This window comes from Falco naumanni, chromosome 3, assembly GCF_017639655.2.
Source record: "Falco naumanni isolate bFalNau1 chromosome 3, bFalNau1.pat, whole genome shotgun sequence".
Taxonomy (NCBI): Eukaryota; Metazoa; Chordata; class Aves; order Falconiformes; family Falconidae; genus Falco; species Falco naumanni.
In genome coordinates, this window is record NC_054056.1 from 59,455,582 (window position 1) to 59,481,291 (window position 25,710).

The 25,710-nt window shown below is 41.3% G+C and overlaps 2 protein-coding genes across 2 annotated transcripts in view; both read left to right on the plus strand.

Annotated features, from left to right (window-relative positions):
* The window catches only part of MPPE1 (metallophosphoesterase 1), a 32,525-nt gene that overhangs the window by 1,971 nt on the left and 4,844 nt on the right, over positions 1–25,710 (plus strand). Inside the window, exons 2-5 of the mRNA XM_040586256.1 lie at positions 20,996–21,381; positions 22,228–22,336; positions 23,727–23,830; positions 24,434–24,514. Of these exons, the coding sequence (XP_040442190.1) occupies positions 21,107–21,381; positions 22,228–22,336; positions 23,727–23,830; positions 24,434–24,514 (569 nt within the window). The 5' untranslated portion in view covers positions 20,996–21,106. The remainder of the gene's footprint in view (positions 1–20,995; positions 21,382–22,227; positions 22,337–23,726; positions 23,831–24,433; positions 24,515–25,710) is intronic.
* Positions 7,662–16,260, plus strand: LOC121084599 (centrosomal protein of 290 kDa-like). Its single transcript, XM_040586259.1, has 7 exons — positions 7,662–7,891; positions 8,662–8,801; positions 9,402–9,482; positions 11,384–11,474; positions 12,391–12,577; positions 13,478–13,575; positions 15,914–16,260. Exons 1-7 carry the CDS (start codon positions 7,859–7,861, stop codon positions 16,040–16,042), a joined length of 759 nt encoding a protein of 252 aa, XP_040442193.1. The 5' UTR covers positions 7,662–7,858; the 3' UTR covers positions 16,043–16,260.

The window sequence follows — 25,710 nt, forward strand, 5'->3', positions numbered from 1 at the left end:
TAAAAACAGCTTTAACTTTGGCAAATAAGAAAACCTACAGCTAACAATGGCTTTGCATTCTAGGAAGCATCTCAGACCATGATAAAAGTGTTTTCTGTGTTTTTCCTTGAAAGGTGAAGTTTCAGTTACTGAATTGGCCAACAGTAAAACAGTCTACACCTTTTGGTGAAACTGGCTCAATCCTTTCCTGACATAAAGCAGATGGTTTCCTCCCACGTGTCTTGGGCCTGGAGATTTGTTGTGATTGGGCTGCCACTGGGGCATTTGAAAGGTCTGTTTAGCTCATTTTTTAAAAACAGGGCAGTGTGAATGATGGTGTAGTAGGCAGGATGCAGAAATATCCTGCTGAAGGTAACTGTAGAAAATCATCGTCACAGGGAAACACTGTTGCAAAGGGGGTGACGTGCTTTCCATGTTTTTCTGAGCAGGAGTGTGTCCTCTTTCTAGGTGATGTCTGAGTGGCATTTGGAAAGTAAGTGACTCGATTTGGCTCAGTGGAATTTCCCCAACCCTCTCTTTGTTCTGGTGGCAGAATATTATAAAAGGATCACCAAAAGCTGAACTTGAGAGGCTAAACTATCAACTGAATGAACCCTTGGTTTTTACAGATTCATTCCAGCTATGCAGCTCGTGCAGGTAGAAAATTTCAAGGAGAATAAAAAGGCCAGGAAAGAATACTTCTTAGTAAATCAGTGGCTGTAGCTTGTATTTTAAGACCCTTCAAAATACTTTGCAAAAAACTTAACAGCTGCTCGTAAGGCTTATAAACAGATGGCAATATTTCTCTTCATCATTGTCCTAGCCTGTGACAGCTTGTTTTCTTATTAGTGTTCTGACGTTTTTTCAAGCCTGCCTTAGCCTAGACCTGCCAGGCAGCGTGAACTTCCTCCTGTGCGCTGCTGGGTGATTTTGAACATCCGTTCACCTCCGAGCATGTTGGGGCTGCTCTCTGCCTTGCTGGGTCAGACTCTTGGCTCATCTTTCATAACCGCCAAGGTCTTTCATAACCTCTGATCTTTCATAACCCCAAACGGTAGCCAGTTCCTCTCACATGCCTTTTGTAACCTACACACATGCCACGTGTTTAATCTCGTCCACTTGGAATAGGCCTGTCCTGGATGAACCTGAAATACTGGCGTTTCTCGGGTGCTTTGTCTGTCTGAATCCTCCTGAGCCCTGACCAGATTTGTGCAGAGATTGGCCTTCCTTCCCTGAGACAACAAATGCCCAGCAAAGGGAAAAAACCTGTTCCCTCTGACCTCAGAGCAGACAACAGAGCGTAGCTGTGGGTTTCCTTCTCTCCCAGGGTGTGAAGCCCTTATTGACTTAGGTGTGGCTCAGCTGGAGGTGGTAGGCTCCTTCAATTCCTGTCCTAAGCTGCTGCACAGTGTTCATCGGCGCAGCTGCTCTGCGCGCCACCCAGAGATCCCCATTGCAGTCTGCTCAGTTTGTGGTACAAAAAGCAGGGTCACTCAGAGGGGAAGCTGCTGCAGCTGAAATTGGTTTAATAACGCCTCAGCCGACAGCTTGCCATTCTCTTCTTTGGCAGTAATTGCACGCTGCAGTGATACAATAAAATCAGTAGGTTTTGCAGAGAGAGGGTGACCTCTCTGTAGCTAGCTGGCTATCCATGTGGAATCTGCAGATGTCTTCTAGTGCAGATCCTTGTCACTTCACGTGTTTGATGGATGATCTCTTAATAGGGAATTAAATGGGAGAGCAAGTGGCTAACAGTATTAATAAAAACAGGAGAGGGGGGGAGGAGAAAAAGGAAGTAATCTTTTGGAATTATTAGCCTCAGTGCAAAAGAGCATTTCCTTAGCATGACAGCCAGAGGCTTGCTGCCCTGTTATTAAAGCACTTCAGTGGGAATCCATGCAGATGGTCTTTTTACCCAGTAAAGGATTATATTGGATTAGTCATACAAAATTGTTGTTTACTGTCTCTAGCCCTGTTCCCTGGAGCTTTTATCAGGATCTCACGAAGAATGAAGTTTTGAGTCTGCCTTCAAGAGGTGACCCAGATGACAAGCTTTTTGTTTGTGCAAACTACTACAGCGTTGAAGTAGCTCAGCGCAATTGTAATGCTGCAGTGAGAGGTTTGATAGCTGATAAAAAAAGATTTTTGTTTTGCCTTTTGGGTGTACAGAAGGAAGGTAAATCATGAGATGTTCTCTCTTCCTGCTGGACTCCATAGAAGGGCTGTGATGATCCCACTTCTGCTTCATCAGAGACAAACAGGAATTCCTAACACTGGCACCATTTTTCATAATGCTCACTAATGACTCATTAATAACATAACGCTTGATTGATGCACCATTCTAAGTAGTGTATTAGGTGTTTCTTGTGTTCCTGTTCTGTCATGCGGTCATATTCTGATCACCTTCCTTCTCTACGCCCAGAAGGCCCAGGCTGCGCTGCTTGGACACCCTCTGCATTTTTCCTCCTGCCGCAAACTAACCAAAAGATAGTCTCAGACATACAGCGTAGGATTCTCCCTTCAGATCTGTCCTGGGGGTTGGTTAACATGGAAATCAAGACTTTCGGCTTCAAGATCTGACAGACAGCTCTATGGGTAAAATGGTGTCCTTCAGTGTTTTCTGGAGTTTTCCGGCTGGCTCTGTCATCCCAGGAAATCTTCCCTTCCCAGAGGTATGGCTGCAAGAGCTTTCCTGGGCTGCAAGCACCTTTGATTCTCCCCCGAGTGATGTTTTTGTTCTCTGGAGGGAGTTCTGTGGACAAAGCAGTACAGTCCCAAGCTGTTACTTTTTTTCTTAGGTCATGTCTGTGGGTGTAGAATAGTGTGTGGTAAAAGTCTTTTTACCCTGGCCTTGAAGGGGGAAGTGGCAGACTGTTTCTGCCACATGCATGCCACTACTGTTTTTTGAACATTAGCCACTGAAAATACTAAAAATATTTTCCCCCACCCCAAAACCAAACTATTATTATAACTAGATGTTTCTGTTGCTGAAGGTGATATAGAACTTCTGTTGTGCTGTGGTAGGGATCCCTGTAGCCTAATTTGGTTTAATAATTACCTCTGTTTGGTTTTGTAAACTTTAAGATTAAATTGATTTCCTCTTATATATTAGGAGAGAAGATTTATTTTTTCTAATTCTGCAAGCAGCCTTAAATCCAATCAGGTATTTGTGCTTTTCCTCTTGATATGTGGAAATGATGTTTTGAACTGAATTCTGAACTTTTGCTGTCCTCTGTGGTTGTGCCAAGGCTCGGGAAAGCCAGACTGCTTCTCCCTGTTTCAGGGAAGGCTCCTTAACACAAATGGGACTGTTACTTCCTAAGCAAAGCTCAAAACAAGATGGAGAAAGGGCCTCTTTCCCATGTTGGCCATTTTATTTGAGATTTTTCAACTGACGGTTGATTGAGTGGTTGGCAGCACTGATTGTGCCAAAGAATGTACCAGGCAGAAAGACTATGAGCCTTGCCATCATCCACCCTGAAGGCGACTCAGGAGTCGTTGCTGACGCAGCTGATGGATGACATAAGAGATTAATTTGGAGCAGGTGACAATTTTATGTTTTTACAAAAGCATGTAGATTTTCATAGTGGAATTTTAATTCCTGGAAAGTCTCATGAGGATGGTAGGTCTCTCTGAGGGTCAAAAGGGCACATCCGTGTGGAAAAAAGGCTACGCTTGGAGTTACTATAGGGTTGCATCAAGTAATCCCGTGCTCATATATTTTCTGACAAATTAAATCAATTATTTTGGTGCACATATAGCTGAAAAAGAGTGCTATGGGTCACATTCCTGCTGTTTGGCAGTAAGTAGTGACGGGCAGCACCACTGGAATTGATAACATTTTCATTCGTGTCTGCCAGCATGAAATGTGTCTCTGTCTATACCAAGCTAAGTCAGAAACAAAAATGCAAGGAAAAAAGAATGTGTTTCAACAAACCAGCTGAATAATAATGTAGGGAAATGTTTCTGCTATAATTGTTTACAGTGGAAATTGAATATCTTAGTGGCATGTCATACGTTTACTGCCACAGAGAAATTTTGAAAAAATCATGTATTGTTAGTATCTCTGGAAAATGAACATGTTTCCTAATCAAGTACACAAAAGTATTTTATCACTTGCATAAACTGCGGTTTTTGTACACATGCAGGCTAAAGTTATCTTTTGATTTTTGGATGCTTCAAAATCTGATGTCCAGTGCTACCCAGCCTTGGGCCATTTTTATAGTTCTGTTGAGTATCTTTAATTTGGAAGAACGGATGCTCGTTTTGAAGTGGAGCCACTCAAAATCAGTGACCATTTTTGAAAATGTTTGATTGTAATGTATATGATAAAACCTACAAAAGCTTCAGCTGCAGCTTTTCCCAAGAGTTTGAAGATACAAGTAGGGGGTTTTTGGGTGTCCTTTGGATCAACACTTGTTTGATGAAATCTGAATCTTACACAAACTCCTTGCAGGTCTAGCTGCATAACTGAGAAAGCTGACTGTTGTCTGCTTCCTCCATCTGTCTTCGGTTCCCATGCCAGCTATGGAAAAGCAGGACAGAGGGAGGCTGCATGGCTGTTTCTAGGTCAGAAATCAGGAATTCTTGTTTATGTTTTAGCTCTGTTGGCTCATTTCCCAACTTTTCTGTGTGTCATTTTTCAGCCTGTAAAATAGAGATGATGTTCTAAGGGTAACAATTTTTGTGTTCTGAAAATATTTGGGTCTTAAAAACTGTGCATAGCTGCTACATCGTTGTCAACTCCTGGGTAAGCAGGAGAGCAGCATTATGCCCAGAACTAGTTGTGTTTGTAGAAGAGCTAGGGAGACAGGATCTGCAGATTTCACATCTGAGAATGACCCAAGACATACTGTGGGCTTGTTTTCTCTGCTAATTCTGACTTGACTAGGTTGTTCTCTGAGTGCTGCCCAGTGTTGCCCTTTCCATACCTGCTCTAGTTTCTGCAGAATTAATCCATCTGTGCTTCCTCCTGTTTTTGTTTTACTGCTCCACCCATAGTATTTAAAAAAAAAAAAAACACCAACAAAAAAAACTCAGAACCAAACACCTGGTTACCGTAGGAATGTTAAGTCCTAGCAAGCCTTGCACATTCTTTATACTCTTCCTTCATATTCATGTGGCTTTGCCTTGTATGGTATTAAGCAATTTTGACTACTCCTGACATTTGTCATATTGAGGAAAAAGTTGTTACCCTACTCATACTGTCTGCAGTGAGATACTGGTATGTAGGATATGCTGGATTTGACTGTGCTAATCTTTCTCCACTGTCTTACACTATAGCTTCCCTATGTCACTTGAAAAATTATTTCTGAAGTAGTCATTTTACAAAGTGTTTCAAAATACCAGAATTACTATTATATCAGAGCATGTTCTCTTCTAAATTAATAGCACAGAATCACTGAAATGTTGGTCTAAAAGGGGCGTAAAATGATCATACTTGCTGTGCATGTTAGATATACCTGTATCCAAACTCATACCTGATCATTCTCTGATCTGTTTGCTAAAACCTTTAGTGGGAAAGAGCTCTGTGTATTTTTCTTCTTTGATATTAAAAACATTTTCCTGTCATCCAACAAATGATCTCAGTTGGAAAGTAACTTTATTTCTGCTCATCCTTCTCTACAGGACACAGGAAACAGCTATTACTGTCCTTTACAATAACCAAAGATAAAGTCAGTCAAAATGATTCTCAGCAGTCTCAGTTTTGTGGACTAAACAAACACCGTTATTTCAACCCTTCCTAATAAGCTGTATTTTCTTGCTCATATAATTTTTTTCCTGTTTTCTAGACTCCTCAGGACCTCACCTGAGGTTCTGTTTGTGCTGGATGAAACAGAATAGAACCGAGTAATTACATTTCAGGATATTGCTACTCCATCTGAAAATGGGATTACCCTTTTTCTGCAGCACCATTGCATTGCTGGCTGGTGTTATACCTCGCAATTGTTGGGGGTTTTTTTTGGTGTGTGTTTTTTGGTTTTTGGGTTTGGTTTTTTTTTTTTTACTGCTACTCAAGCCAGTTTCATCCAGCTGTATTTTTTCAAGAAGCAACTTTCTGGGTTTTATACTATGAACTGTCAGTTACTAATTTATTCAGTGTTAACTGCTGGTTAAAGTATTTTGCCAGGCTATTTGGGGACAAGGTGACTTATCACGAGCCCCAAGAATTAGCAGTGTTGTGTGGCTGCTTCTGCAGTTATGGAACCAATACAGAAAACTTCACGGACAGAGAGGATTTCTGGCAGCTGTTAACAGCATGAGCACGTTGTTCCCTCCCATGCGCTCTCGGGTTGTTAACAGCCTCACAGCTTGGATCTTGAGTATATTCAGCTCAGCCCAGTGGCTTTTGCCTTGCACTGTGACCCCTGTGCAAAGTGCAGGGAGTTGGCCAGATGGGTGACGGGCTTATCCGGGTTGATGGCAGAGGAGGGGAGATGCTGGGGTTGTGCCCTGGAGCTAGAGGTGTACGCCACCTCCCTTAATCTGATAGCAGTTACAGTTCCCACTTGCAGGCTAATGGGCCCCAAGCGCCCTGTTAAGTTGCAGACCCACGGTAGGCAGTAGCGAGCTGGTTTTGTCTCCCCCCTCTCTTCCCAGGCATGAATGGTTCCTTGCAAAAATTGCCAGGCTGCAGTCAGGTGGGCTGCATGGTCAAGATGGATGGAGACACACACACATGATAGCAGCATGTGATGGGCTGTAGGTAACAAGAGAGGCAACGTTTTATACAAAGATAGGAGATGCAGAGAACAAAAGAAGACAGACTTGAGACCTAGAGAATAAGAGAGGAACAGGAAAGGTTTTGAACTGCCAGCAACAAAGGGTACTGAGGCTGGCAGGCGATCATCACTGCTTTGGATCAGTCTTGCTGTGATGGGTGATCTCGTGGCTGGTGAGTGCCTTCTGCTGGTGTGTTACCTCTGAGGCCCAGTCTGTCTTGAGGGTGGCATGCTTTCGTCCTGCCTGTATGCCCTCCAGCCTGGTCTGCCAAAAATTCTTGCAAGATACAAAACCCAAAGGCGACCCCCAGCAAACAGTAGTAGTATCAAGTACCACAAATGCCAGGGATACACACACACCCCACCCCAGTGGGTAGCAACGTTACCAGACATGCTGTTACCTCCTGCCTTGGCAGGTGTTACTTGGCAGCCCGTACCGTGGCCTCTGTTGTTACTGGGGTGGGAGATGCGGAATATGCTTTTGTAGAGATACATAACCGGGTGTGTGTTGATGTGCAAGCGTGTCGGTGCAGATCTATAATCGGCAGTGTCTGCAATGCCATGCACTCGGTGTACGTTAATCACGGAAGATAAAATTGCGATTAAAACGCATGGCGATTTCAGAGAGGCCAGCTGAGACTGGGTGTTTTGACGCTGGCTGCGGAGGCTGAGGTTCACAGCCACAGAAAACCCGGCTCCGGAGCTGGTGAGGGGTGCCGCTGTCACCGCCCGGCGCGGGCCGGGTGGCAGATCCGCGCCTCTCGGCGGCTCGGAGGCGCCGGGCGAGCTCCGGGGCTTGCCCCTCCCTGCCGCGGCAGTGCCGGCCCGGGGGCGCTGGCTGCTCCGGCGGCGCCGCTCCTGCCGCTGCCCCGGCAACGGGCGGGGTGCCCGCGTGCGGCCGAGGCCCTTGCCTGCCCGCGGTCGCTCGCCTGTGACGCGGGCTGCTCGCCGCTGCTGGGAGCCGAGCGGGGCGGCTTCGCTGCCGAGGCGCCTGCGTGAGGGCCGCGGGGCGGCCGTGGCGACGAGCGGTGACCGGGGCGGCCGTGCGGGGCCCTGCGGCGGCGCCGGCCCCGGCGCGGCGGGTGCGCTTGAAGGCGGGCGCGGGCGGACCGCGGCCCTCGGCGGCCGCCCTGCCCTCGGCGGGGCTCCGCGGCGCCATGGCCCTGCCCGCCGTCCACAAGTGCCTCCAAGTGAGTGGGGCCGCGGGCGGTGCCGGGCCGCGGGCTGGCCTCCCGCACGCTCCGGGGAGCTCGGCAGCCCCGCGGAACGCCCTAGCGGCCCGGCCCGGCCCGGCGAGAGCGCCCGGGGACACACGGGCACGGCGGCTCTGGGTCCCCCGGGTTTGCCTTTACCTCCAGGGGCTGAGCTCCCGCGTGCGGCGGCTGGCGGTTTCTCGTGGCCGGTCTTCCTTGTGTGGGCCGAGCATCGGCCGGGAGCACCGGTCCTACCGAGCAGCCTGTAGGTCGGGGCAATACCGTGACTTGCGGTGGGGTCGCCGGTGAAGTGACACGCGTGACTACGTGCTGCTGGGCGAGGCCCAGCAAAAGTGCGTGCGAGAAATTCTGCTGATGTGGCTGCCAGCTTTGGTGAGGTTAAAATAAGAACAGATATGAGCTTACTCGCAGAGCTGATTTTTAGAAGTATAACTGAAAACGTCTATGTTTTGTCCCTTTGTGATTTATCTTTTTAAAATGCAAAACCAGTTTGCCTTATCATTCCCTAATGAATTAATGAAGTTACATTAAAAGTCTTAATATATATGATAAAGATGCTGTGTTTTAGTCAATTCTTCATAGAGTTCGAAGTCCATTATTTTTCTTCCTATTTTGCTTTGTATAGTTTAAGATAAAAATAGCAAAACTTTCGGGAGAGAATTTTAATGTGAAATGTTATCAGCGTAATTAATATTTGATCTGAAAATGTTGCTTCATTTTTCCTTTTTAATTCTCTTCCTTTTCAGCTCAGTGATGAAAATGAACAGTTAGTCAAGAAGTTGAAAAAACTACACATAAAAAATAAGGAGCTAGAAAAGAATCTGGGTCAGATCCAGGAAAAACTGTATCTGCAGCAGTTAATGCGTGACTATGGCACAAGCAGAGAGTAAGAATTGTCAAATGTTTCTTTTTGTGTCAAAAGAAGTGCATGTTGTAGTTTAACTTTTACCTTGATATTCTTCAGATGAACTATGCCCTATATGATGTGCATATTTTGAGGGGCCCTCTGTGAACAGGGTGGTGGGGATGGAGAATGCTGCACGCCTGTAAGGGGATAAGGTATGGCTGGGGAAGGTAGTACAAAATTCATTGCTGTAGTGAAAGAAACAGTTTTATTATCAGTAAGTAATACTCCTGCTTAGGCAACATGCTAACTCTTAACTGCAAAGAGTTTTAGACTATTTTTCCACCAAACAGTAGTTAGATAGTTAAATTGCATCAGTACTGTTTAAAAGATTTGGAAACTGGGACCTTAGGACCTGAAAAACAACAGTGATAGTGTTCTGGAGAGTGTCTGCCAAGATTTAAGTACCTATTTGCAAACATTTTCAAGTTGAAATTTTGCTGTGTTTATGATCCTTCATGGAAACCTCTACTGTAAAATCAAACTGAAAAGTAAGTTAGCTTTTTTTTCAGTTGCTTTGTTTGATCCAATTAAAATTGTAAAATCTAATTTTATTAAGCTGTTGTGTTTATTTCAATTAAGTGTTCAAGTTCAAACAGAAGCCCGTTTATGGCATAAGGGTGGATACAGCAAGGATCTTATTCTAGACGGTAACAGTGACAGGTGAGTTCTTGGGAAATGCTCCTTCACAGAATTAAATATCCTTCTCTGTAGTCTAGAATATGCTGTTCATGATTAAGTCAGCTGATTTTTCTTTAACTGTTGTGGAAGTGGCTTCCAGCATTTGAAATAATGGAAAATAGTATTTCTTTTAAAAATGTAAATAAAATTAAATCTTAGATTAAATTTGAAAATAGCACTAAACAAAGAACAAAATGGATTTCTTTTTCATGTCTTTCACTAAGAAAAGTTGAATGAGCCAAGGAAGCTTATTCATGTGTGTGTGAACATGCGTGATCTTTTTTGTAGATCTTAAACCTGGAATTATGTATTTTCATTTTCTGTTTTGTGAGAGCTTTCTTAGCTCATTTTTTCTAGGTCAGTTTCATGTGTATATAAAATTTATAGACTGGTACTGTTTTTCAAAATCGGCCGGACAAGTGATTCTACTTTTCAGTCTAACTGATTTTAGAAGTGAGCCACTACTTACCAAAGGTTGCCAATTAATGCTAGAAATAAACTCTTGTAACCGCTTTTTTGATGCAAAAGATACATTTTTGCTTTCAGAGAATATATATTGAAACTTTTAACAACTAGGCATGTTACATAAAATGTAGTTCCATCCCGGAATGCCTTGATTTTGAAATAAATAGGCTGCTCTGTTCTTTCAAAGGCTAAATTTTGTCTGCTTACAGAAATAGGCTGTGGAGCTTAAAAGGATAGAGGCAGACCATAGTGCTTTTGTTTTACGCAACCTGTTTTTAGTGTTTCCTTTAGGTGTCTGTAGAAGGTTAATTTTTTTTCCCTTCCCTTTTTTAAAAATACTTTTACAGTGTACCAGACTGTTTTTGCAAACTAGATGGGAAAGCTGGGTGTCTAGCTCTGGGCTTGAATCAAGTACCTAATTAGATGCTTATCTGGAAGAAGTCCAAGTTACTCCTTGAATCTAGTGCTGGACCTGCTTGTGTTAGGTTGTACATGGATAACCTGACAGCTTTTTTCCTAGCATCTATTTGTTTGTTATTTTACAAAGCTGTTCTGTACTGTAGTATTGCTCATCCTGCTTGTGGTGCGCAGTCATGAGTTAGTACGAGTGCCAGCTCTTACTTGAATTCCTAATAAAACAGGAAAAATGTCTGTTCATGTTCATCACTTATGTTATGGGCCTGATATATGTAGACTGAATGCTATGAAATATGGTAGGAAATTAGGGTAGCAGAACTTGATGCAAAACAGTGTCAAGGGGAAGGATCCCAAATCTGTTTATTTGACATTGATTTATTTTTTTTTTTTTTTACCCACTCACACTCATTTTCTCCTAGATTTCATTCACTCATATCCTCACACTCATGCACTCAGAAGCAATGAGAACCTGGTTTGTGCAACACATGGATGTTGTCTCACGAGTCCTCATATGTGTTCTTGATTGGTGGCAATAAACTAGTTTCTGGACTAATTTTTATATCCTTCAGGAGTGGTCTTTTGCTTTTCCTGTTGTGCTAATGGGGGTAGGAATGGTATATGTGACATGCTGCAAAGTCATTGCCACCCTCTTGTTAGTGTGTAGGTCTTCTATCAATAAGTTATTTGTACTGAGGTTTAATCAGAGTGTGGGTGTGTGGACTGGACAACAGCAGGGTCCTCAGCCTGGCTGAGTGAAAGGGATTCTTTGCCATTGATACAGACCATTCTTCTAACTCTCACTTTGATGCTTTTTCTGGTGCTTTCTCTTTCTGTGTTGCCAGTCATTCATACCCATCTTAAATATTTCTGTTAGAAGTTTCTACAGTACAGCTATAGTCCAAGTGATCTCTATGGGGTGTCTGTAATACTTCTATCATAAAGGATGCACATTTTGTTGGCTTTCATGTTTTATTACAATCTATGCATTTCTTCTGTTTTAGACTCCTTGAGATGTATAATGAGCTGCAGAAAAGTTATGTTAAGGAAATAAAAACAAACCAGGAGCAAAGGGAAGCAATTAAAAATCTCACTGTAAGTAGAATTTGTAGGAGATGGTATCAAATAGCAAAACAGAAGCTTTTAGGGAGACTGTAAAGTAATTCTTACATTTGTAAAATGAAACCATGTTTTTCTTTTTATATTAATTTTTGTTTCCCATGCTATTGAGATAATGGAAAATAGTCTGTAGTTCCCTTTGAAAGTGAACTCTATCACTGGTATGTCTGTAACTGAAAGCTGTCTTCCCTTTCCTTGCTTTTTAAATTTACTCACCTACCTACCCCTCCTTCCAACTTTATATGCATCTTCCGACCGCTCTTGCACCAGCCCAGATGTTTTCTGTATGTGTCATGGGCTGATTTAGTTCAGAAATCCAGCAGTAAGCTAATCAAATGAAGGCAAATAGTCTTCTGGCATGTACCAAGATCTGTTGGCTTGCTGTGCAAAGAGGCTAGCATCATAGTTGGAGCAAAGGTAGGGTCGTGTGGCCAGGGGTGGTTCAGGAAGCTTCAAGTGGGTGTTGCCTCTTTAGGCACTGATCAAGCATTACAGCTGACCTGTCTAATTAATTTCCTCTTAGGAGTCTGGGGCATGTGTTTTGTTTGTAAATTAATATTCATTATAATTTGGATTATATGTACTTTTTCTTAGAAGCTGGCAATTGCTGCCACAAAAATACGCTTTACTGTGTGGAAAGGTTTAGTATCTTTGTGCCTGCACATTTATATTGTCTTGAGAGCATGTGCTCAATAACAGTTTTTTAAAAAACACTTGATATATGCAAAACTTCACTTGCTGTATTTTTTCCTCATTTCAGACCCTTTGGATAAATGTAGTTTTAAGTCAGCAATTGAAAGCTCTGGGTTTGCATTTAGGATATGTTCCCAGTGGTATTCAGTTGAACTCTGTTTGTTCTATGCATTTTGAAAAATCTTTAGTTTCTTGACAGATGAAAATTTGTGAGCTAGAGCATAATCTTCAAGAGCAGAGGCAAAGAATCGAGCAACTGGAATGTAAAAAGATTTCTTGGAAAAGTAGTGCTGTTTTTGGAAAAAGAAGTCGAACCCCAGAGGAAAAAGTAACATCTCACAGGGACATTTCTAATAAGAAGCAATGCTGTTGCAGTAAATATTTAGGTAATGGTACAGTTAATTCTGATTCTGTTCTTTCCAGTATGCCCATTAGAGAGGATGCGTTTCATTAATGATCCAGAGGCACACTCCAGGTTTTATTTCTTCTACTTCAGCCAATGGTATCTAAAATGTTTTTAATTTTTGAAAACATGTTACGTAAAAACAGCATCTTGTAATCAATGCCCTGTCTGTGGATCCAGTCCTGCATTTGTTTGTGATAAAAACAAGTGCTGCTTTTCTCTGTTTCTGAAATTGGTATGTTGGTGTAATCATGGGTGGGAGTGCATGGCTGTATTTAGTACTATTTGTTATTCATTCTAGTAAGCTGTATCTGTGCAGCTCTCTGAGCTACAATGTTTGCTGCTCCATTCTTTGGTTTTCAGACACTGATACGCAAAAGAACCTGGTTTTAGCTTTAAAATATGGGACAAAGCAGTCAATACTGGCTTGTTCTTTGTCACATAAGTAAATCCACAAGTTAAAGTGCAATCTTGTTCCACTTCAAAGCATAAAAAAGATATTGAAGAGATCATATAATGTAGGCATAATTTTCAGGAAATGTGCTGTCAGCAAGGCTAATGTGACCCTCTTGCAAGTCAGAAAAAGGTAGTCAAGGCATGTGATGTATGTTTTATGGATTTTAAAGTAAAATAATCCTACATTATAAAAGTCTGTTAGATTCAGATAATCCAGATGGCAGGTCCTGTGATCTTTGATAGTACCTGGCAGTGTGCTGGGCAGATTCTTAAGAATAAATCACTTATGAAAAAGGTACTTTAAAAAGCTGAACCATAATTTTCTAATACCACAAAACGTAGGCAGCCCTTTAGCTGTAATATGATTCATATGAGGGGGAGGTTGACTGTAATGGTTGAAGTCTCTTATTTTTTTATTTGAATATAGAGCTATTGTTGAAGGAGATTAAAAAGCTGAAGAAAGAAAATGAAAAGTTGTCTACAGAAAGGAGAGCACTAAAAAATGAATTAGCTGGATTAGACAAGGTAATTTATTTTAGGACAAGTTTAAGAATAGATGATTTTTGAAAAACTAACTTTTCTGCCTGAACTGAAACTTATCTTTAGGCTAAACATATGTTGTTATCAAGCAAAATACATAAACCCCCCATTTATAACATTCTGAGAAAGAAAAGAAAATGAATGACTCCTTGAAACATTAATGTCCTGCAGTACTTCTGGGCTAAGGAAGAAGAATAATGCAATTTTAATTTGGTTTGGTTTGGGTTTTGGTTGTTGTTTTAAACAGCTGTGGATTTTTAAAAAATATTTGGTTTCCTTCATGAGAGATTATTTGCCTTATGTTGTTATGACATTAAAATTGTAACTGCTGGTAACAGTCTTAATTCCTTCCAACAGACATTTGCAGAGATAATAAAACCAGTTTTTTTTAATGATCACTTTTGAATGATCTACTGCTTCATGTCAGTGAGAGGAAAGCTATTTTCTCTTGAACTTGAACATATCAAAGTTAAGTCTCTGACAGAACTCCAAAGCCCTCCCTTCAGCCCTTCCTAAGCTTAAAGTTTTCATGATTGATAGGTGTAGAAAGTGAAAGTTAGAAAATGTGGTGAGTCTTGAAATTGTGTAAAGATGAGATCTTATCTATATATATAGGATTCAGTTTAATGTACTGACCTCAGATTTTATTTTCAGCAACGACCTTCTTTAAATTGTTTTTTGCTTATTCTTCATGTCTTGTGTTGGATTTATTATTTTTTTTTTGAGAATCTGTTTTCTTACTTGCAATCCTTTCTCACAAGCTAAACAATATTATGCTAGCTTTCATTACAGGGGTAACAGTAAAATGTGGTGATATTTCATTAGGTGTGAAGCTTGTAGAACGTTGAGCTAGGGTGAGTTCTAGATCCCCGTGTTTGGGAATTGGGGACAACTTATGGCTGAAAGTTTAATCTTTCAGAAGAGAAATATATAAATCTGCAGTTATTGCTTTTTATCAGTAACCGTTTTTTAGGTTTTTTAAGTCACTGAATGTTATTTCAGATGTATGTAGCTGTTTATTTAGAAAAGAAGTCAGAAGAATAGGCAGGAGAAATGTCAAATACAGATGGATAGAAGTAGATACAACGTGACTGTGATAGGTAGGAATTTCCAAGGCTGGTGAAGTTAAGTCTTGGGTGACTACACTCTGCTTGCTGTCCTTGTATTTCCCGATGACTTCTGACTTCACTTACAAAGGACTGGCATTGCTCAGTAGACTTGAATTGCAGGAACTGAGCAAGACATAGTTCCATTTAAGCTATGGCCCATCGATATTTTTAATTAGTGGAAGTTTATTTCTATGAAGCTGAATTTATCTCCTAGTTGAATTGGCTATAGCTAGAACTAATTGTTAAGTTACGCATTCTGGCATAGTATCATTATGGAAGGATCAATATGAGAAAGTGAAACCATATAGGCTGACATTAAATAAGTTCAACAGGACTTGGTTTTTATGGCTTTCTCACTGGACTATCTACATTCTGTGTAGCCTTACGTATTGCTGTTTTTCATTCCCTCCTTTGTTGTAAATTGCCTTTATCTGAGCCAGTTGAACCTGTTGGATAGCATTATCCCTTGTAGGCTCTGTCAAGTTTAATGCATTCTAAATCTTACCATTTTGAATATGAAAATCACTTTTTAACACAGTGTAGTCATAAATAATAGATCCTATTCTGAAATAGGATGCTCATTAACAAAGTGTAGTTATACTTAAAGTTCTAAATGGATACTAGCAGTTGAGGTCTAAAAATATTTTATAACTTTCTAGGTCTAAATATGGAATCCATTTGTCCATCTTAAACTCTTTAGTATTGTCTTCTTCAAATGCTACCATCCTCCTCCTTAGTTTACTCTCCTCATCCCTCTCCTTGCTTTTTGTCCCTTTTTTATAATCTTGCAACTTCCAGATCTTCAAAGTAAATGGTGAGTTATCTACTGCTGGCTGACTTCAGCATGTATCGTTGTATTTTTGCATAGATGTGTTTGACGTTGTTCCCTTGAAATTTTGGACTGTCATTTCGTAGCTTTCTGATAATCAACTTTTTTTTCCTTCTCCTAATTCATCTTCCTATTACTATTCTTTTTTTCAGGCTCTAACATAACTTGAATTCTACTTGTATTGTGTGTTCAGGGCAAAGTTTTAAATTATTACTTAAGGTTATAGTTGATTGCTGTACCTCAGCTTTGTTTGCATAGCTGCAGTATATATTAATAAAAATATGGAAAGTGTCTCTGAACTTGGGAACAACTGAAATGCTGATTAGCTCTTCCTGAGAATGTCTTTGAAAGAAACTTTAAGGTGAATATTTTTGGTTTTTTCTAGGATTTTTTTGAAGAGATAGAAGATCTAAAGCATGCTGTACAGGAATCTGTGAAACTGAATAATCAGTATGAAAAGTGTTTGAAACAAATAAGTGTAATGTATGGACTTCCTTTTACAACATCTTTGTAACCACTGATTAATTTAATGGCAAGTGGATTTTCCACGTACTTTTTATACTTCAACATTTAAACCTACCATGGCTTATGTAGTACCATATTTTGATAACATTATGAATTTAATTATATGATCTCAATATGACAACCTGCTTTGAAATATTTTTGTATTTTGTGCCTTTGCTTTTTGTTTACATGTTTTTCAAATAAACTGGGGTCTGTATAACATCAACTAAGTTTCAATACCTCTCTCTTTCATACTTGTAAAATACATTCATTGCAGGGAGTGGTAGTGGGTGTTTATGGGAATATGATAAAATCTTTGTGTTTTAATTTGAAGAATTTCCCAATTTATCCTTTTCTGTGAACTAAGTAAATTCCAAGTAGATGTGCAGATTTGGCAGTCTTCATGAATTTCAGCCCTAAGAATGTACCAATACAGACAGAAATTAATTCCATCATTAAATTATTACAGATGGATTTCCTAAAAGAAAAATGCTAAATCCCTGCTTGGAGTTTTTCTTTAATCACAATATTAAATTAAAATTTGTGGGTGAAGGAAGGGTTTAGGTTTTAGAATTGGTAAGAGTGTGTTCAGAAAGATGGGTCAGAGTTGTCTTGTGGTATCAAAACAAGAATTCATCAGAAGCTCTTGTTTGATTGAAGAGTTGAGGTATTTGAAGTGCTGGGAGGAAGCTGGACTGTGGAGAGTCACAGTTCACGAGGCAGAAATGTTACGTTGCTTCAGAGAGAGCGAGAGAGAGCGCTTGGAATAAGAGGCAGCTCCCAGTGACAGGTGTACCTTGCAGAAGGGAAGACTTGTGAGATTTGAACCTGAACTTGTTTGTAACTACAGTTCACAACAGTTTAACATAGTTACATTATAGAACTGTATTTGTCTGAAAGCTGCAAATCTGTACCTTTGTGACACTGTGAAGGGAAAACTGAGTGAAAACTTTATTGCAAGGTTATAAATACTAAGCTTTCTCATAACCTAATGCAGTTTCTTTAACTTCATAAAAATACTTGCATGCTCATTAGGGATAGGACTAGGAGCAGGATGAGCACTCTTGTATCCCACTTGGTTTGTTCGGACAGTTTTATGTAGTTGGAAATTAATAAATAAATTGGCCTCAAAGCGTATGAGCTGTTCAGATTTAATTATTCCCCAAGAGAAAGGGTAAAGCTCTAGAACTACTTGCTTCCTGGTCTGGCTATAGAGCACTGTGTCAGGTTTCCCTTGTTCCGTTCTTGGCTCGCTTGTAAATGAAAGCTGGATAAGGTCCTGAACAGAGATAGAAAAGGGAAAGAGGAGCGATGCAAGTCTGATGCCAGTAAACTTGATAGATGAAAAGAACAACAGCATGTATGATGGAAATATTTTAAGTGAAAAAATTTATCTAATATTTGTTAGTAAGCAAAATAAACCTGAATACTGGGGAAGGAATGCATCAGGCTTTTTTTTGAGCGCTAGTCACTTGAGCATTTTTCCACCCCACAGTTTTGTGGTATAAAGTTATACTTCCAGCATGTTTAAACTTTGGTGATGTTATTAAATGAATCTGTAACTGTCCTCATACACAGGCTGATTTTTAAATGTGCAGGACGGTTCTTAGAACATGTAGATGAGGAAAAGTTCAAGGTTATTTTTCCCCTGCCTAAGGAATGTATACATTGACTGAATACAAAATTATCATGATTAGCAGAACTTTGCTGTTTGCCAGCTACTGAAGATCAGAGTTTTTCATCATAGAGTATGTCTCTGCCCAAACGATTGAAAAGAATTAATATGGTCAAAATACTGATCTCACTTTTATTATGAGCTTTTAAAACTTGTATCAGGCCACTCCCATGTATTTAGAACAAGAAACTGAGAAATCTTTTGGTCTTTTCTTTTAATTGAGATCCTCAGACTCTAGTAAGAAACCAGATTTTAGTCTAATCTTAATAACCAGCCATGCAAGGAGTAGCAGCAGCAACCTGTTGTACAGCAACATGCTGAACCACAGCTCCATCTTGCAGTGTGCGCGCAGTCTGACAGCGTTATTTTTGACCTTGCCATCACGTGTGAGAGGCGGTGGGCCTCCAGTCTGTGGGTTACCCGTGTGTGAGGTTCAGGTTCCTACCGCATGTGCTTGGTTGCTGGTTAAACTGCCTTTACTTCGGCGTGCAGAGAAGCACAGCAGAGCTGAGCAAATGGTTCAGCTGGGATGTGAGCAGCCCTGGGCTGGCAGGTGGCACAGCCAGGGATTTCTAGCAGCCAGCAGTAGGAATTGGCTTTCAGCTCGTTCTGCATCACTGACTTTCCTGTGATTTTCTTTTCTTTTTTTCTTTCTTTTTTCTTTCACTATCAGGAAAGCTGGAAAAATAGGGTGCAGATGGGAGACCTCTGGCATCTTCCACACCTGCAGCACAAATTCCCCAAACAGTAACAGCTAAGCAGCAGAGATGCTGGCGCAGGGAACGTGTGTAGAAATGGCCGGCTCTGTGGTTTTCATTATGTCAGTTGCCATTTGTGACTTTCGAAAATGTCAGTTTTGCCTTGAAGATTTTTCTTTTCTAGTAATTGCAGGTTTGGTGTTTTTTCTATTTGATCATTTTTCTTCTGAAGGTCTGATTTTTTTTTTTCCCCAGTGATCTGTAATACTGGCTTTTTGCTGCAACTCTAGCTGTTTCAACAACTTCAAAAGAAATTTGGTGTGTGAAAAATAATGTAACGAAAAGCTTCTATAAAATGTGTAGATATTGGCAGCACAATGGCAGGTTTTATTTGTTTTAGCCTTAGAGTAGGTTGCGAATAAGAAGAGTCATAGAGGTTTCTTTTGTTGTTGTTGTTTTTGACAGACCTTATGCAAGTTAAGCAACTTGCTGGTATTTCCTGTTCAAATTAGTACTATTTTTCTTGGAAGAGGAGACTTATCTAGGAATACCAAAGTCTACTGTCAAATTCTGGGGTAGGTGCAGTTTGTGCAGGATAAGGCCATATGAATTTGTGCTTAGTTAAGAATTTACCTGTCTCTTGTCATTGTTGCTGAGTCTGTTGAACAGATGTTTCTGTTTTAATCTTTCCTTGTGAGATGTAAAAACAAGTTGTTGATTTTTATTGCTAGTTAAAGTGCAGATGAGATGAACACTAAACCAGTTAATCACCCTTTATGTGTAGTTCCTCTGTACTGTGAAATTGCGATGTCTGGCCAGTAGTGGCTTTCTCCTGCTAAACTAAGTTTAGATAGAACTGGATTGTGTGCAGTTAAGTATTAGTCATGCTAAATAATGCATATTGGAAATGTTACACGAAGCAGCCTAATGGTTCTTTGTCTTGAATAAGTACTTTGTAGTGGTGATATGGGGAAGTTCGTGTTTGAAAATAAGTGGCTATTATCAAATAGAGGTTTTGGTTGGAAAAATAAGATAATTACACGACAGATTTGATTTCCATGAGACATCAATCAGATTGGCTAGGGCATAAGACAGTAAAGCAATTTAGGTTTTGTTTTGTGTCCTGCATGTGACTGAGATCAGGGTTTTAGAGAAGATAAACTGTAATTATTTGTGGTTCTGTAATTTTGTCCCAGTGTTACTATTTAGGGTCTAAATATTCAAAGATACTGAGTATTCACAGTTCTAATCGGTTTTAGTGAATTCACCTGAATGTTGGCTCCTACTCACTGTCTGAGTGCTGTGTTCAGTAATTGCCAGTATCTGGACGTTTGTCCTATGTTAGAGTTTTTCTATTGTAGGAAGCAAAATTGCTGTCCCGTTCTTGAGTGGGGGACAAGACTTTTCTTCGTGGATTTCTCTAGAAGTTTGTTCATGAGCTTGTGAGGTAATGTGTTTATACCTCTCATGGAGGCCCTTTTACTGTGACCATGCTACGCTGTTTACCTTTAAAAAGTGGGTCTTTCAGACATGCCCTACTCTTCAGACTGAAACCTTGAGGGTTGTACGTGGAACCTGGGTGATTTTACTTGAAAGTGAGGGCTAGTGTCTCTGTACTCTCAGGTGGGATACTTGTTTCTCGTGGGCACTTACAGTGAAGAAGTGTTTCTGCCAAGGACTGTAGAAGACAGAACTATGAAAGGCTGGGTATTTCCTCCTTACAGCAGCAATAACGAGTTTCTGTTAAATGCCTCCAAAGAAGTGAAACAATCATTGAGCCCTATTACAATTGTGGCTTATCAAAGTGAAGACATGTGTTTTGTATTAGCCTTTCTAATAGCAGAAAATAATATTGTGGTTTCAGAAGGGGTGAGTTCCCTGTTTGGGTTACAGAATATCCAAGTTGGAAGAAATCAGTAAATACAGTAAACTTAGCAATTCAAGCTCATTTTCCCACATTTCTCGTCAGCTGTAGCACAGTTCCTGTTTCTGAGGCTTGTTTTGTTGATGTTTCTTGTTTTCCCCTTGTTAGCAGCATTGGTTACCTAGTCACGTATCTGTGCCTGTGTTCCTGGAAAGCTCTGGTAAGCTTGTTCAGGGATAGTAAATTGCTTTTGGTTCTTGGAGATTATTACGTTGAGCTGTATTAAAGGTGGTAATTGCATTGATCTGGCATAGTCATGTTATGTGACTTGTGCCAGAAGGTGGTTGCATGTGGCGTTGCAGTGGCCAGGGTGATATGGATCCTAGTGGATCTTTTTTTTTCCTTCTGTTCAGGCTAAACTCTGTCTTTACTTACCTTTAACCCCTACTCACAGTGTTTTCACTGTATAGTTTTTAAAAAAGCACCATACGCCAAGATCCTGGCTGGCTTTACGCTGGTTGCCTTGGTCCTGGTAGGAGAGAGTGCGGTTCTACGCTCAGCAGCATGGCTGTTTGCATTCCTGAAGGAGAAGACCAACTTTGCTTTTTAGGTCAATTAAATATTTCCAAATCTTTCAGGGTGACAAGAAGCTAACACTGTAGGCCTTACGTGATAGCTTTTCACAAGGAATGCTGGTTTAATGAATATTTTGTATTTTCTCCACAGGGATTTGGTACTGATACAAAGCCCAACGCAATCCTTTGACCTAGCCCCTACTGACTTTGCCTGAGAGAGGAGAATTGAGCCATCGTGGAAGTGTCTTATGCTGGTACTGCAATGCTGAGTTCTAGCTCGACCACTGTGAAGAATCTTCCTTTGAAGAAGAGGCTCTGTTTCCTGCTGAAACTTGTGTGCTTTGTGACCTCGGTGTTAATATTTTGCGAATTTTTGATTTATTATGTGGTAATTTTTCAATGTCGATGGCCAGAAGTGAAAGGTGGAGCTCACATGGGTGGAAAAGAGACTTCGACTTCAGTCCTAAAAGCCATAATTTTAGCTGATACTCACCTACTTGGTGAAATCAAAGGACATTGGCTGGATAAGCTGAGAAGGTAATAATTTTTTTGAATAATCTCTTATCCTGGTTTTAGAGTTTTTAATAGTAGCTAATGGGAGAGGAGTGTAAAACCAATGTTGTACTTTTAAGAAGCACACATGCTGCCTCTGACTTGCCTGTCTGGATCTGTGCCGGGTAATAAAACAGTATTGAAAGGTTAATGAATGGGACTTACTGAGGCAGTGCAGTCTTGAATGCTCAGGTACTATGTGGGTGTAGATGCCTGAGCATTTTTGGTGGGTCAGATAAGTCTTTTCTAGTATGTAACGATTTTATAGAATGCCTTAAAAATGAGCCAGATAACTTGGCTGTCCCAATGGTTAATATCTTTAATTACAGAGATGAGGAAGCTGGTAGTTTGTCTCTGTAGTAGAAGAATCGGAAGCAAAATCACATTTAAAGGCAAAGATAATTCAATCTTCTGCCTACAAAACCATATTTCTGTTAGTCCAAAAGAAGAAAAATCAGAATGCTGAAAGTACCAATTCCACCATGATACAAAAATCAGAAACTTTTGCTGCAGAAACAAAAAGTGTAGTAAAACATGCAATAAGTCACCGTTCTAATTAATTACCGTTTAATGGAATTGTAATGAAAAATAAACAAGCTGGTTTTTCTTCTTGCATGAGTTGGTCCTGATTGTATTGTGGTGGAATTACCCACCAGGTAAGATATACCTACTGTACTTAAACCTGATTTCTAGATATTTAATTTGAATTTCATATTAGTGCTTTCTGTGTGTTGGAGCCATCTTCCCATTCCTGCCAGGCTGTGTTTGTGTGATCAGAGTTGAGGATTCAGAAGTTAGGCGGTGATGAATGAGTCTCTGTTTTCCTTTCAGGGAATGGCAAATGGAGAGATCTTTCCAAACTGCCGTATGGCTATTGCAGCCAGATATTGTTTTTATTCTGGGGGATGTCTTTGATGAAGGAAAATGGAGCTCACCTCAGGTATGGCATCAACAGCTCTTTTATTTCAAAAAATGAGGATTTGTTGAAGGAAATGGATGACAGAAGAAAGACTAGGTATGCAAGGCTTTGTTTAGTGTTACTACAGTTGTCATGCTGGTAGAAGTTTCTAGTGTTTTAGGTACAAATTTAAATGTTGTGGTTCTTCATTTTTGGTAGTATCTTGACACTTTTGCCCCTCATATAAAACTTAAAAAAATGTAAATGTCTCAGTCTGTGCTTCTGTATTATGTACTTGTGGTGGGTTGACCCTGGCGGGGTGCCAGGTGCCCACCAAAGCCACTCTGTCACTCCGCTCCTCAGCTGGGCAGGGGAGGGAAGATGCAGTGACAGGCTCCTGGGTCGGGATAAGGACAGCAAGATCGCTCAGCAATTACCGTCACGGGCAAAACAGACCGGACTTGGGGAAATTAGTGTAGTTTATTACCAATCAAATCGGAGTAGGATAATGAGAGAAATGAAAACTAAATCTTAAAAGCACCTTCCCCCCACCCCTCCCTTCCCCCCAGGCTCAGCTTCACCCCCGATTTCTGTCCCCCCTCCCGCCCAGCAGCGCAGGGTGCCGGGGCCGGGGGCTGCGGTCAGTCCATCACACGCTGTCTCTGCCGCTCCTTCCTCGCAGGGGGAGGCTCCTCACACTGCCCTGCTCCAGCCTGGGGTCCCTCCCGCGGGGACAGTCCTCCATCAGCTGCTCCGGTGTCAGCCCTGCCCACGGGCTGCAGTTCTCCACAGCCTGCCCCAGCCTGGGTCCCCGCGGGGTCACAGGCGCTGCCAGGACCCTGCCCCAGCCTGGGTCCCCGCGGGGTCACAGGCGCTGCCAGGACCCTGCCCCAGCCTGGGTCCCCGGGGGGTCACAGCCTCCTTTGGGCACCCACCTGCTCCGGCGTGGGGTCCTCCACGGGCTGCAGGTGGGGATCTGCTCCACCATGGACCCCCACGGGCTGAGGGGCACAGCCTGCCCCACCGTGGGCTTCACCACGGGCTGCAGGGGAATCTCTGCTCCGGCGCCTGGAGCCCCCCTGCCCCTCCTGCACTCACCTGGGGGGCTGCGGGGCTCTGCCTCTCACATAGTCTCACTCCTCTCTTCCACTGCAGTTGCTGTTGTGCAAGTTTTTTTCCCCTCTTTAAATGTGTTACCCCAGAGGCACCACCACCATCGCTGACGGGCTCAGCCTCGGCCAGCAGCAGGTCCATCTCGAAGCCAGCTGGCATTGCCTCCATTGGACACAGGGGAAGCTTCTAGCAGCTTCTCACAGAAGCCACCCCAGCAGCGCCCCTGCTACCAAAGCCTTGCCATGCAAACCCATCGCGATACTAGTCCCCTTTGATACTGTCAAACAGCATTAATTTCTCCATTTGTGTTCTCATGCAGGCATGGGCAGGTGATGTCAGGAGATTTCGGAAAATGTTTAAGTATCCAGTTTCTACTGAGCTAGTGGTTATTGTTGGGAATCATGACATTGGATTTCATTATGAGTAAGTCTTGTCTGTGAAAGTACGCAAGTGTCAAGAATGAAATGTCAGCATGCATACAGTAACTGGTTTTCTGATTGACCTCTTGTGTGGTCACACAGAAAGTTTTTGATCATAACCAAATTAGAAGGGATTGTAGTTTAGAGCAAGACCTTAAATGGTATCCATCTGCACACAGTGCACCCTAGGAATAAATTTTAGAGCAGGTTTCGGGATACTTTTATGCTTCTCTGAGCATATGTGAAGTTGTTCAGAGCTCATCTTTCTGCATTGGCAGGGAAGACTTGAAGCTGCTTTTCCTTGTGGTGGGCCTCCTTATCTGAAAAGTGTTTAGTCTGAGCATATTCCCTTTCCTGCTACCTCAGCACAAAAGAGTGTGAGTGCCCCCGCTCTGCTGTACTTCTGTAGGATGGTTGTGCTTACACTGGTGGCACTGGGACAGAGTACACGATGGGTGTCAGAGCACCCCTGTGAGTTTGAATGAGTATGTGAGCTAGATAATGGAGCAGCAAGCTGCATGAATTGCCTGCAACCTGTAAAGCAACTGTGTCAGGTGATTTACAATGCCAATTTCTTACTTCAGTTGTATTTTTCCTCTTGACACAGAATGACTACTTACAAGGTAAATCGATTTGAGGAAGTTTTCAACTTTACTTCAGGAAAGCTAATAACTCGAAAAGGAATCAAGTGAGTATACTCGATCCCCCCCCAATGTTTACAGTAGTGATTACTGAGTTAGAAGACCAGAATAATGAAAACTGAGAACTGGAAGTGGAATTTCTAATGAAATATTATAGGAATGCTTAACTTAAAACATTTTTTTTAGATTTTTTTAATTTTTACTTTGTACTAGCTTATGATATGTTAAACACAAAACACTTTGTACAAACCTGTAGTTTGATATTGAGTGGGAGCTGTACTTTGAGCTAGGTAAATTGCAACAATTTCCTTTTAAATGGAAAAGTACTGTGGCGTCAGAATCAAATTCTCTGGTTTGCCTTTTTACTTCCTTGCAGCTGGTAATGACCCATGGCTGTAAACACAACAGAATAGGATTCAGTAAAGAAACACAAATCAACCCCCTCTGTGCTTACAAGTAAAGAGTTTAATTAATCTTAATACCTTTATTCTGCAGAACTTAACTCTTTTTTGAGGGATATGGGAACATAGCAGCTGCTTGTCCACAGTTTTCCACAGGGTGGGGTAATAATGCACAAGCAGGTTTTGGCTCAGAGTAGATCTTGTTGTAGAGCTGTCCTCACAGTGGTGTGTGTCTGCAGTTGTCCTGCCGTGTACCCTTTCTGTTACTTTTAGATACCATGCAGGAACCCAATGAGGGGAAGTGATAGCGGGCTTGTGGCAAAGCATTTGTCTTTAAACCTCATATAAATGAAGGGAATACCTATTGCCACTCTGTTTGGCATGTATACCATCAGGTTATAATCATTCATGTAAATGTAAGATTCAAAACCTACAGGTTTGTGCTTGTTTCCTTTAATTAAGCAAACATTAAAAACATTCTGAACAGGTCTAGAAACGGTGTGTCTTTTTTTAGGAAGATTTACAAGCTTAATGAATGTTTAGTATAATGCTATTGTTTATCATGCAGACGTGGGGTCTTCTAGATATGTATTTCAGCTGCTTTAAAAAATAGTTATTAAGGAGTATCTCCATTTCCCCTTTGATAAAAAAAAGCACAGCAGAATTCTTGCATGCTGTTGCAGATTGTATGTCTGGTATCATATTCATTAACTGAAATGAGTTGCATTATTAATAAAACATTGCTAGATGAACTTATTTTACAACAAATCTGTAGTTTAAAATGCAGCTTAAAAAGAATTAATTTTTTTGTTGTTTGTTTTGATGAGTATCTCTTAAGTAGA

Coding starts and splice junctions, on each gene's coding strand:
- LOC121084599 (XM_040586259.1), top strand. CDS start 7,859: ATGGCCCTGCCCGCCGTCCACAAGTGCCTCCAA. Junction 7,892..8,661: donor CCGTCCACAAGTGCCTCCAA/GTGAGTGGGGCC, acceptor CTTCCTTTTCAG/CTCAGTGATGAAAATGAACA. Junction 9,483..11,383: donor CTAGACGGTAACAGTGACAG/GTGAGTTCTTGG, acceptor CTTCTGTTTTAG/ACTCCTTGAGATGTATAATG.